The 13,787-nt window shown below is 43.2% G+C and overlaps 1 protein-coding gene across 5 annotated transcripts in view; it reads left to right on the forward strand.

The window, feature by feature from the left end:
- LOC125448084 (transcription factor COE2) overlaps positions 1–13,787 on the forward strand; it is a 246,260-nt gene that overhangs the window by 206,105 nt on the left and 26,368 nt on the right. For all 5 annotated transcript variants that reach the window (XM_048523092.2, XM_059641079.1, XM_048523091.2 and 2 more), the window contains 2 exons: positions 1,781–1,846; positions 5,445–5,622. In XM_048523092.2, coding sequence (XP_048379049.1) covers positions 1,781–1,846; positions 5,445–5,622 — 244 coding nt within the window. The remainder of the gene's footprint in view (positions 1–1,780; positions 1,847–5,444; positions 5,623–13,787) is intronic.

Below are 13,787 nucleotides of genomic sequence, written 5' to 3' on the forward strand. Positions count from 1 at the left end.
GATAGTTAAAAGGCGCCTGGCACGTTTGCCTTCATTGCTAAGTCCTTTGAGTATAGGAGTTGGGAAATCATGTTGAGGTTGTACAGGACATTGGTGAGGCCTCTTCTGGAATACTGTGTCAAATTTTGGTCACCTAGTTACAGGAAGGATATTATTAAGGTGGAGAGGCTTTTATCAGGACGTTGCTGTGTATGGAAGGTTTGAATTGTAAAGAAAGTTTGAATAGGTTGGGGCTTTTTTCACTCTTTCAACCAACATTATTTCTCCCTTATTCTCAATGCAGGAAAATTGGTCCCATAATGGGGCAGCATGGCTCCTCGACTTCACTAAAGGAGCCCCTTCCTCTCAGAGAGATACAGTAGCTCCAGCAGGTACTCACAATGAGGAAGAATGATACACAGGCAATGTAGAAGCCTTATTGTCTAGTCCTTTCTTAAAACAAGTTAGACAACTCCAACCAGATTGCTATGAATGAAGTGCCCAGGTATCCTTCAATATTGAAGTGGTCAAATCACTACGAACACAAGCTGGTATCAACTGTAAATGGTCTCAACTGCATGTGGAAATGTATGAGAACTTTTTTCACTGAAGCATAGGAGGTTGAGGATAGAAGTTTATAAAATACTGACAGATACAGCTGGAGTTAATGATCATTGCATTTTCCCTAGGATGGGGATTTCAAGATTAGGGAGCACATTTTTAAGGTGAGAGGAAAGAGATTTACAAAAGACAAGAAGGGCAATTCTTTTGCACAGAGGATGGTTCACGCATGGAATGAACTTCCTGAGGAAATTATGAATGTGGGTACTATTACAGCATTTAAAATGCATTTGGATAGGTACATGAACAGGAAATGTTTGAAGGGATATGGACCAGGAGCAGGCAGGTGGGACTAATTTAGTTTAGGATTATGTTTGGCATGGACTGTTTGAACTGAAAGGTCTGTTTCTGTGCTGAATGACAATGACTCTGTGAGAAGTCATTCCCAATGATTTTTAAATCAGTGACATTGGGCTATGTGCCCCTGTGATAATATGAGTCATACAGAGAAAATGTCTGCGTGTTTACGCGAAGGGAATGAGTACAGTAGGGAGCGTATGGCTGAAAGTGACTGCTGACATGGTCAACCACAACTTTCAATACGGAAACTGAGTAAACACTTAATGTATCAGATTAAAAGGATAAAGAAGAACGGAACATGGGACAAGTGTAAGTTGTTTTAGCACCACAAGAGAACAGGTATTCGAGCAAACTAGCTTTCTATGCTGCAACTTCTATGAATCTGTGATACAAAGCCCTTTTGGTTAGGCAAGCTCTATTGGCAGTCAGTTTGGTGCATTTCTTGTGACCTATTTTTATGCCTTCAGGAAGGTAGCCCACAGTTTATAGATTGCTATTCTTTGACTTCCTGCATCTGCCTTTCAAACATGAGACAGTTAACAAGCAATGGTATGTGTCAGCTTTTCCCTGCAACCTGCAGTTTGTGCAGGTGAGAATAAGGCCTGAGTACAAGCAACCTATTTTCTAGCCTGCAGTGAATGGACTGGAAAACTTTCTCTCTTCCTGTGTTGAATGCAAGCCAGGGTCAACAGAGAGAGCAACAGCAACCAAGGTGCAAGTCAAATGCTTTTTCTAACAACTCAGTGATGTATTGCCACAATGTAACAGTAGTCAATTTACCACGTGTCTTGTAGTTCTGAGACACTTTGTGTCTTAACTTAAGACCTGTGATCCTTTCAGAGTTTGTACAACAGAGTAATTGACTGTTTATTTCCCACAGGAGATGTTACTGAAAAGAGCAGCAGATCTTGTTGAGGCATTATATGGAGGACCACCAAATAATCAGGTACAGCAGAATGTTTGTGACAACTCCCTTCAGACTAAAGAGCAGTCAGTCTTTCTCTATATATATGATATATAATCCAATAAAAAATATAATTATACTTTTAAAATTTATAGCTCAATAAGCTGTTTTTGAGTCAGAAAGTGATATCAGGTAAAAAAAATTGTTGACAAACCATTTGCTTTTCAAGAATCTGCAGATCCCAGTTAACGTTACCACAAATCATAACAAGACCCTATCTGAGCAGCATTTTTTGTTCTGTTTGTTTTCTATCAGTATTGTTGCAGCCAATCTAATATCAAGCCTCCAAGAAGGCATCTGGAAATACATTTCATAAAGCAACAACATCAACAACTTGATTTATACGTTTTGTTGTGTTTTTTAAAACTTGATTTCTCTGATTTTTTTTAAGAAATGGCACATAACAAGTTTTTTTCTGAATTGGGTAATGCTGCTGGGTAAACAAAAATTAAAACTTCTGGCAGAAAAAACCTCAGTTTGTTCACATTATGATGCACATATTTTCCTGTCAAAAACCATATTGATTCGCAGAAGAGGCTTCATTGTGCAGTTAACTTTTATTCGTTCATGGGATATGACATTGCGAGCTAAACCAACACGTATTACCAATCTCTAATTTCCATGAGGGCAGTTAAAAGTCAATCACGTTGCAGTAGGTCTACAGTGAGATATAAGCCAAAACAATTAAAGGTTGCAGATTTCCTTCCTTTAAGGACATTAGAGATGAGGTGTGAATTTAAGACAATCATTTGTGGTTACAAGGTTACCTTTTACATATTCCAGAATTCTTTTAAACTGAATTCAAATTTCACTATTTATCGTCGTGAGAATTGAACACATGACACCCGAACATTGGATGGGGGTTCTGGATTCCGCCTCCAGTGACAGAACCACCAGTAAACCATTGCCACACATAATTATATCTTCAGTTTCTTTCCTGAGGACAAATATGGAAATGAGAGGGGATCTCTCCAGTACTTCTTAAGAACACCACTCAACCTCCCACACTGAGGCGCTTTAATAAATTAGACAAAACAGTCACGATCTCTGCTGTTTTCTCACCTCCACCAAAACTGAGCTGAAAGCAGGAGGCCTTTTCTGAATACTTCTGCACCTCTACTAATTAGGGCCACAAAAGGGCCTCATTCCACTGCATTGGGATTAATCCAAGTGCATGCTGCCTCGTGACATGTAGCATGCTCAATAATTCAACCCGTGTCACCAGCTGGAGTAGGGTGGGGCAGGGCAGTGTGGGGTCCCTCGATCAAAGGTAATCAATCAGTGCCTAACCGAGGTACTGGGCATATAACCTACTCCCTGTCCTTGCTTCTGAACCCCCTCATATCATTCACCTGACTTCATATTCCCTATGATGTCCAAACCACAAAACCCTCCTCATCACAAATCTGACTCCTTAGTCCTCTGTAATCTCAGGGTGAGAAGACGGGAAGATACAGAGTAGCTGTGGACTCTTCTGTGATGTTGCTGAGGGAACAGCCACCCGGCTTCTGATTGGCTGACAGTACTCCAAGGGCAGACCTCTGTCCATGGGTTTTAACTCCAGTTTGATAGACATTAGTTTTGGTAGGCTTTCCGTGGAGGAGGCATTGAAAGTCTCGCGCTGCTTAACCAGCTGGCTAACGAGCCTTTGCAGCCTCAACAAGATTTCATCTAGTCTTTAATAAATCTTTATAATTCAACAAGTCAATTTATAATCCTAGAAATTATCAGCTTTGTATTGTCATGCTCTGTATTTCCTCAATAATCCATTAGGAATTCTACAGAGAAACTTGAAACTGACAAAAGGAATTTTACTGTGAACCACAAACAGTGCAAATGTGTTTGAAAGTGAATTCATTGCCAAACTGTTTTTTTGGAGGACTGAAGGACCGGTACAGGAATAATTAAACACACTGAAGTTCAGTTCAAAGTATCCGCTGTTCAAAGTGGAGTGAAGATTTGTTGCTCATTTAGCCTGGTTGCTTCTTTTGTCAGCAACAAGCTTATTTGCCTGTCTTTCTTTCCTGCATTTTGCCAGTATATCTGACAAAGATGGACACAGGCATGATTTCAGCGCAGTTCCCAGCTAAATAACTCATGGTTGGAGCTACTCTTCAAATTGCAATCTAATTTAAACACAATTTCCTTAAGTTCTTATATTTCAAAAGTTGGGGAAGTGAAATACTGAAAACAAGTTGAAGATTTTAAAGTTTCAGAAAGAAAAACATTGGAAGAAGTTGAATGAGTTCAAAAGTAATATTTAAAAGTTGGAAGGGAAGAAAGAAAGAAGATAGATGCAGGCAATTTCTGTTAACAGTTTCAATTTAAGACTGTGTTTGGATTGTTCAATTCAGTAGCCTTTGATTATATTCAAGTAAGAGATTCATTTCTGATGTTGAAATTGATTCAGGATTTTAATATTATTCTACATTTCCAGGGTATGTGAGCTGAAAACTTAAATGAGTTAGTCCAGGAAGACTGGAGTTCCCTGGCCTGAAAGCAGGAGAAATGTTATCAATTTCTGCATTACATTTATAAATTCCATATGTTCTTAAAGTTCAAAATGGGTGGGAAAGAAACACTGCTCTTGTCTCCTTCGTTAGTTCTGAATGGGGACCCTCAAGGGAAGTTCAAGAAGATCATAAAAGTCTGATGACTACTGCATGACAGTCTTGGGACTGATGCCTGCAAAATCTGAGTTATACATCTTCACAGCCTGATTGGTGAGACTTGCAAACAAATTTCAATGTGTAACTCTCATTTTAATTCAGAAACACATGAACTGGAAGAGAAACAAATCCTGACTTTTCTAAAGTGATCAATTGTGTATGATTGGTCCTGAGCCATTCTGACCAAGGAGGCCCCAAGCTCAATCACAAAATGTACTAAGTTCATTGGTATGGCTGGCAGGGCTGGGTTTCAGTCTTAGAATAAGGGCGACAATTACTTTCAGTGTCTTTGGAAAATTGAAGAGAAATTAAGCCTGGGTATAAAGTTCAGGAGCCAATGTCCGTTCGCAAGTCAAACTGCATTTGTATAAATTGTCGAGAGTACTCTTTACATTTGAGAAGACTGTAAACATTCACAGTTGATGCTGACAGGTGAAAAATGAACTCTGGGTGAGGTACAGGTAATAGGCAAAGTTGCTTGAATTCTACTCCCACATGAATTGACATCTTCAGGATGCAGATGCTGAAAATTCAACCTGAGGTTTCCAACTATGGAAATCTACTAAGGTGGAAGTATACCCGGCTCAAAAACAATTATGTGCCTTTCTGAGGAAGGAGGCAAAGGGGCATGAACAGAAGATCAATAGGTAAGGCTCCAAAATGTCATAAATTGACAACACCATTAATTAACAGTTGAGATGAGGAGCTAAGATTCATAATGCAGGCACAATAGCAGGAAATGAGAAAATGTAATGCTTGGATTTTAAGATCCTCATGTCTGTAGGACAAAAGGATACTGAGGATGTAACTAAAAAGTCTGCAATGTTCAGGTCAGGAAGCAAAGAATTAAAGTATGATAAAGTGTCATGTTTCAGGCTTTTCCATTTCTTAAGATTTCTTATGTTTTATAGGAAATAATTCTGAAGCGAGCAGCCGATATTGCAGAAGCTCTCTACAGTGTGCCTAGGACTCCCAGCCAGCTTCCAACACTTTCTAATACTCCCAGCCACAGCAGCATGATGAGAATGAACTCCTATGGTAGTCAACTGGGAGTGAGCATCTCAGAGTCCACACAGGGCAACAGCCAAGGTAAGCTGCAAACATTTGAGTACAGGTCAGGCATTCACAACTTATTTTCATTCTCCTCTGCTCAGGAGCAAAAACTGAGTATTGTCTCTAACTGATACGAGCTTCGCTTTTATCAAATTAATGGTGTGGAAGATGCTTTATGTTATACTTTAAGCCAATTCTGCAACCTGCACATTGAGATATTGGTCTGTATTATATCAGGTTGTTGATGTCTGCATATGCACTATCCCTGAGGCTGCCTGCTTGTTCTCACTAAGGAAGGTTCTTCAACTCCTTGTACCCTGTAACACTCATTTATTTACATCTGTGCAGACAAGGTAATGAAACACAGTTTTCCAGTGTAGTGTCTCTTCACATGCTCGTTTTAGTCTGGTGTCTTACCTCTGACTGATGTCAGAGTCATGTGATAAGTTACATTATCACAATTTACATGAACCTCAGTGTACTGCAGAAGGGTGCTTAATGCTGATAGTCTCCCATGGAGTCATCCTCAATAAATTTCATGATAATCTTGCAAAATAGTTGAATAATTTGATCCCACTGGATCCCTTCTTCCTTTTGTCACCTTTGTTGTGCTGAGAATCTTAATAAAGTGAGCATTTCAGGTCTGCAGAGAATTCACAGCCAGGAGAACACTGAAGCCATTCTTCAGTGGTATAATGTCTCATGAAAGAGAGTGAGATGACCGCACTTAATCTCACAAAACACTCTCAAGCACAGGAATGTAAGCTTTTCGTCTTTATAGTCTTTTTCACTGCATAAAGCTTCATGAGTTACCCAGAAAGCATACTTTAACTTTCATGTAACCTGCTTATATATGAAGTTCCAGATATTCGCATTGTTGACATTCTAACATTGGATTTATGCATGCATGAAACAAACCAAGTAAGAAAAGTAACTGAAAAATCCAGGAACTCCCCACCTACGTCCGTGACACCACCCACGCCCTCCACCTCCTCCAGGACTTCCAATTCCCTGGCCCCCAACACCTCATATTCACCATGGACGTCCAGTCCCTGTACACCTGCATTCCGCATGGAGATGGCCTCAAGGCCCTCCGCTTCTTCCTGTCCCGCAGGCCCGACCAGTCCCCCTCCACCGACACTCTCATCCGCCTAGCTGAACTCGTCCTCACACTCAACAACTTCTCTTTTGACTCCTCCCACTTCCTACAGACTAAGGGGGTGGCCATGGGCACCCGCATGGGCCCCAGCTATGCCTGCCTCTTTGCAGGTTACGTGGAACAGTCCCTCTTCCGCACCTACACAGGCCCCAAACCCCACCTCTTCCTCCGGTACATTGATGACTGTATCGGCGCCGCCTCTTGCTCCCCAGAGGAGCTCGAACAGTTCATCCACTTCACCAACACCTTCCACCCCAACCTTCAGTTCACCTGGGCCATCTCCAGCACATCCCTCACCTTCCTGGACCTCTCAGTCTCCATCTCAGGCAACCAGCTTGTAACTGATGTCCACTTCAAGCCCACCGACTCCCACAGCTACCTAGAATACACCTCCTCCCACCCACCCTCCTGCAAAAATTCCATCCCCTATTCCCAATTCCTCCGCCTCCGCCGCATCTGCTCCCACGACAAGACATTCCACTCCCGCACATCCCAGATGTCCAAGTTCTTTCAGGACCGCAACTTTCCCCCCACGGTGATCGAGAACGCCCTTGACCGCGTCTCCCGCATTTCCCGCGACACATCCCTCACACCCCGCCCCCGCCACAACCGCTCCAAGAGGATCCCCCTCGTTCTCACACACCACCCTACCAACCTCCGGATACAACGCATTATCCTCCGACACTTCCGCCATTTACAATCCGACCCCACCACCCAAGACATTTTTCCATCCCCACCCTTGTCTGCTTTCCGGAGAGACCACTCTCTCCGCGACTCCCTTGTTCGCTCCACACTGCCCTCCAACCCCACCACACCCGGCACCTTCCCCTGCAACCGCAGGAAATGCTACACTTGTCCCCACACCTCCTCCCTCACCCCCATCCCAGGCCCCAAGATGACATTCCACATCAAGCAGAGGTTCACCTGCACATCTACCAATGTGGTATACTGCATCCACTGTACCCGGTGCGGCTTCCTCTACATTGGGGAAACCAAGCGGAGGCTTGGGGACCGCTTTGCAGAACACCTCCGCTCAGTTCGCAAAAAACAACTGCACCTCCCAGTCGCAAACCATTTCCACTCCCCCTCCCATTCTCTTGATGACATGTCCATCATGGGCCTCCTGCACTGCCACAATGATGCCACCCGAAGGTTGCAGGAACAGCAACTCATATTCCGCCTGGGAACCCTGCAGCCATATGGTATCAATGTGGACTTCACCAGTTTCAAAATCTCCCCTTCCCCTACTGCATCCCTCAATCAGCCCAGTCCGTCCCCTCCCCCCACTGCACCACACAACCAGCCCAGCTCTTCCCCCCCACCCACTGCATCCCAAAACCAGTCCAACCTGTCTCTGCCTCCCTAACCGGTTCTTCCTCTCACCCATCCCTTCCTCCCACCCCAAGCCGCACCCCCCGCTACCTACTAACCTCATCCCACCTCCTTGACCTGTCCGTCTTCCCTGGACTGACCTATCCCCTCCCTACCTCCCCACCTATACTCTCCTCTCCACCTATCTTCTTTACTCTCCATCTTCGGTCCGCCTCCCCCTCTCTCCCTATTTATTCCAGTTCCCTCCCCCCATCCCCCTCTCTGATGAAGGGTCTAGGCCCGAAACGTCAGCTTTTGTGCTCCTGAGATGCTGCTTGGCCTGCTGTGTTCATCCAGCCTCACATTTTATTATCTTGGAATCTCCAGCATCTGCAGTCCCCATTATCTCTGAAAATAAAGCTACCTCGTTTTGGTTATTTGGATAGCATCTTAACATCATCTGCTGATAGACTGGTTCCTATTGAGGCAGAGTCTAAATCTAGCAAGTCTCCAGGCAAGGGCTGTTTGTGACTGAGTGAAGGAGAAATTTCTTCACCTGTAAGATTGTGAATCTTTGAAATTCTAACTCCCAGAGAGTTAGCAATGCTCAAATATTGATCATTTTCAAGGCTGATTGATATGTTACTTTAAGATTATCAAAGGATTTTGGGGTCTTGACAGGGCATTCAAGTTAAAGGAGACACATTCATCTGCATATAAAGCGATGGATAATGGTAATGACAGTAAGCTCGTAATACAGAGGATCAGAACAGAATTCTTGATAAAATGGATCATAGAGGTTCAAATCCCATCATTTCAGGTGATGGAGTTTGAATTAACTTACTAAATATGGAATCAAAGTTTGACTCAGTCATAATTACTCTGAAACTTTCATCGATTGCAGTAAAAAGTAGACTACCAGGTTCAGTAAAGTCTTTTCCTGGTGTGGGCTCCATATGACTCCAGACCCATAGCAATGTAGTTGACTCGTAATTGCCTCTGAGATAACCTAACAAGCCTCTTAATTTGCGGGGTAGTTTGATATCGGCAACAAATACTGGCCTGGACAATGAGATCCATATCCATGAAAGAAAAGTTCTGATATTGTTTACTCATGACTCAGAAATGTAGTATGGCTCCGGTTTCTGGTACTGTTTTGTTTTACAAAATATAAATGTAACCTTCGCGACAGTAGGAACTGCTGATGCTGGAGTCTGAGATAACAAGGTGTCAAGCTGTCTATCCAGCTCTACACCTTGTTATCAATGTAATCTTTGCTTTTTTCTTACTATAGACCATTTTGGTGACTTTATCTGACACATATTCTTTGGTCAGAGTCAGTCTGAGAAGCAATAAAGAAAATGTAAACAGAGGTAACAAGGTTTAGAGCTGGATGAACACAGCAGGCCAAGCAGCATCAGAGGAGCAGGAAGGCTAGAATTTTGGAAAGAATTTTGGATCTTCCCTTATGTATTGTAGAAATGTTGAAGCTTTCTAGAGCTTCCCTGTGCCTGTGCCTCCGAGATATAAACCAACATATGAGCTTTCCTTCTAAGGCTCATCTATTCACTGCAGCCACTGGGAAACTTGAACAAAGCCATAATATCTCTGGACTTTCAAGAGGGCACCATTCACTCAATATGATGTGACAATTCTTGATTTTTCGGACGTAGACCCTTCTTCAGACATGAAGAACTCTTCAGAATTTCTGAAGAAGGATCTAGGCCTAAATGTCAGCTTTTCTGCTCCTCTAATGCTGTTTGGCCTGCTGTGTTCATCCAGCTCTACACCTTATTATTTCAGATTCTCCAGCATCTGCAGTTTCTACTATCTAAGAAAGTGTAAAAGCTATCTTTAGTGTCACTATTGAATACTTCATTGGCAAGGTCTCCAACTGTAGCTTTGAAAAATCATATTATATTATTTCATTGCATGTGCTGGGAGTGGGCACAAGACATTGTTCAGTCATTGAACAATGGTAGTGTTGTACAAGAAATGTGTTTAACACACACAAGCCAACAGATTCTTCTCCAGTAGCCTGTTAACTGTGGGTACTTAGGGAAAAAGAGTAGTGTAGGCCCTCACCCACTCCTTTGTAGCTTAGTTTTTGTTCTTATTATTCCAGCAGACAAGCTAGAAAAAGAATCTGCAGACCTGTCAGTCATTCTATTTGTTTACTCAAAGCCCAGTGGCAATGCACTGTTGGTACCAAGCAATGGCAGATCAGATAGAAATGAAGAGAGAATTACTGTTGATGTTGATGGCTTCACGTCAGTTTTGTCTTGTTTTTTTCCCCAAGTCCTTGTGGTTAAATACATACTGATTACATTCTAGATTTGACAGCCCCTTCAAGCAGATGTAAATGGAAAACGCCTGGCTGTTTCAAAACATTCTAACCTGGATTGACTAGAAATGATATAAATGGCCTCTGCCAAGTTCTTCTCTCTCTACATATTGCAATCTACTTCATAAATCATTCGGTATTATTTCAGCATTCAGCATGTCAAAGGAGATTTATTTTAGCATTAAAATCTCACCAATTTAATGTACAAGCTTATGTTCAGATCTAATTCAGTTCCTTATATTGGCCTGCAGTGTCCCTGGCATGATCAAGAGTATGATTTTGGAATCAGGACTGCAAAATAACTTTGCGACAAAGCTGGTTGAATAATTTGGATGCTCTAATGGAAAAGACTGACTCTGTGCCATATTACCATTTGGGTAGTAATTAGGAACAGCAAGGGAGTTGTCACCTCGTTAGGGGTTTACTACAGGCCCCCCAATAGCAGCAGGGAGATTGAAGAAAGCATAGGTCGACAGATTTTGGAAAAGTGTACACGCAGTAGGGTTGTTGTAATGGGTGACTTTAACTTTCCTAATATTGATTGGAACCTCCTTCGAGCAGAAGATTTGAATGGAGCTGTTTTTGTAAGGTGTGTTCAGGAGGGTTTCCTAACGCAGTACGTTGACAGGCCGACGAGGGGAGAGGCCATTCTAGACTTGGTGCTCGGAAACGAGCCGGGGCAGGTATCAGATCTTGTGGTGGGAGAGCATTTTGGTGATAGTGACCATAACTGCCTCACATTCTACATAGCTATGGAGAAGGAGAGGATTAGGCAGAATGGGAGGATATTTAATTGGGGAAGAGGAAACTATGATGCGATTAGACATGAGTTAGGAAGCATGGACTGGGAGCAGTTGTTCCATGGTAAGGGAACTATCGACATGTGGAGACGGTTTAAGGAACAGTTGGTGGGAGTGATGAGTAAATATGTCCCTCTGAGACAGGCAAGAAGGGGTAAGATTAGGGAACCTTGGATGACGAGAGCGGTGGAGCTTCTAGTGAAAAGGAAGAAGGTAGCTTACATAAGGTGGAGGAAGCTAGGGTCAAGTTCAGCTAGAGAGGATTACATGCAGGCAAGGAAGGAGCTCAAAAATGGTCTGAGGAGAGCCAGGAGGGGGCACGAGAAAGGCTTGGCAGAAGGAATCCGGGAAAACACAAAGGCATTTTACACTTATGTGAGGAATAAGAGAATGGTCAAAGAAAGAGTAGGGCCGATCAGGGATAGCATAGGGAACTTGTGTGTGGAGCCTGAGGAGGTAGGGGAAGCCCTAAATGAGTTTTTTGCTTCTGTCTTTACGAAAGAAACGAACTTTGTAGTGAATGAAACCTTTGAAGAGCAGGTGTGCATGCTGGAATGGATAGAGATAGACGAAGCTGATGTGCTGAAAATTTTGTCAAACATTAAGATTGACAAGTCGCCAGGCCCGGATCAGATTTGTCCTCGGCTGCTTTGGGAAGCGAGAAATGCAATTGCTTCGCCACTTGCGAAGATCTTTGCATCCTCGCTCTCCACTGGAGTCGTACCTGAGGACTGGAGAGAGGCAAATGTAATTCCTCTCTTCAAGAAAGGAAATAGGGAAATCCCCGGCAATTATAGACCGGTAAGTCTCACGTCTGTCATCTGCAAGGTGTTAGAAAGGATTCTGAGGGATAAGATTTATGACCATCTGGAAGAGCATGGCTTGATCAAATACAGTCAACACGGCTTTGTGAGGGGTAGGTCATGCCTTACAAACCTTATCGAGTTTTTTGAGGATGTGACTAGAAAAGTTGATGAGGGTCGAGCTGTGGATGTGGTGTATATGAACTTCAGTAAGGCATTTGATAAGGTTCCCCGAGGTAGGCTCATTCAGAAGGTCAGGAGGAATGGGATACAAGGGAACTTAGCTGCTTGGATACAGAATTGGCTGGCCAACAGAAGACAGCGAGTGGTAGTAGAAGGAAAATATTCTGCCTGGAAGTCAGTGGTGAGTGGAGTTCCACAGGGCTCTGTCCTTGGGCCTCTACTGTTTGTAATTTTTATTAATGACTTGGACGAGGGGATTGAAGGATGGGTCAGCAAGTTTGCAGACGACACAAAGGTCGGAGGTGTCGTTGACAGTGTAGAGGGCTGTTGTAGGCTGCAGCGGGACATTGACAGGATGCAGAGATGGGCTGAGAGGTGGCAGATGGAGTTCAACCTGGATAAATGCGAGGTGATGCATTTTGGAAGGTCGAATTTGAAAGCTGAGTACAGGATTAAGGATAGGATTCTTGGCAGCGTGGAGGAACAGAGGGATCTTGGTGTGCAGATACATAGATCCCTTAAAATGGCCACCCAAGTGGACAGGGTTGTTAAGAAAGCATATGGTGTTTTGGCTTTCATTAACAGGGGGATTGAGTTTAAGAGTCGTGAGATCTTGTTGCAGCTCTATAAAACTTTGGTTAGACCGCACTTGGAATACTGCGTCCAGTTCTGGGCGCCCTATTATAGGAAAGATGTGGATGCTTTGGAGAGGGTTCAGAGGAGGTTTACCAGGATGCTGCCTGGACTGGAGGGCTTATCTTATGAAGAGAGGTTGACTGAGCTCGGTCTCTTTTCATTGGAGAAAAGGAGGAGGAGAGGGGACCTAATTGAGGTATACAAGATAATGAGAGGCATAGATAGAGTTGATAGCCAGAGACTATTTCCCAGGGCAGAAATGGCTAGCACGAGGGGTCATAGTTTTAAGCTGGTTGGTGGAAAGTATAGAGGGGATGTCAGAGGCAGGTTCTTTACGCAGAGAGTTGTGAGAGCATGGAATGCGTTGCCAGCAGCAGTTGTGGAAGCAAGGTCATTGGGGTCATTTAAGAGACTGCTGGACATGTATATGGTCACAGAAATTTGAGGGTGCATACATGAGGATCAATGGTCGGCACAACATTGTGGGCTGAAGGGCCTGTTCTGTGCTGTACTGTTCTATGTTCTATGTTCTACCAAGTTAACACTGGAGTGCAGATATTAATGACAATGATCCAAACTTCAAAGAGTCACTGTAGATCCAATGTGGGGATGGAAATACTTTGGTAGATCAAGAATTGTCACATCATATCGAGTGAATGAAAGTCCAGAGATATTATGGCTTTGTTCAAGTTTCCCAGTGGCTGCAGTGAATAGATGAGCCTTAGACGGAAAGCTCATGTGTTGGTTTATATCTCGGATGCACAGGCACAGGGAAGCTCTAGAAAGCTTTAACATTTCTAGAATACATAAGTGAACAGCCAAAATTCTTTCACTGTTTCACTCGCTACTGAATTTTGGATAGGGAAAATAATCATAATCATCCGTAGATAACTTCAAAATTTATATATGAGGGAAAGACTTGTTGGAATGTAGCTTGACTGCAATTGAAGCTGGGGAAAGAGAAA

The sequence above is a fragment of the Stegostoma tigrinum genome, chromosome 40 (assembly GCF_030684315.1).
Source record: "Stegostoma tigrinum isolate sSteTig4 chromosome 40, sSteTig4.hap1, whole genome shotgun sequence".
Classification (NCBI taxonomy): domain Eukaryota; kingdom Metazoa; phylum Chordata; class Chondrichthyes; order Orectolobiformes; family Stegostomatidae; genus Stegostoma; species Stegostoma tigrinum.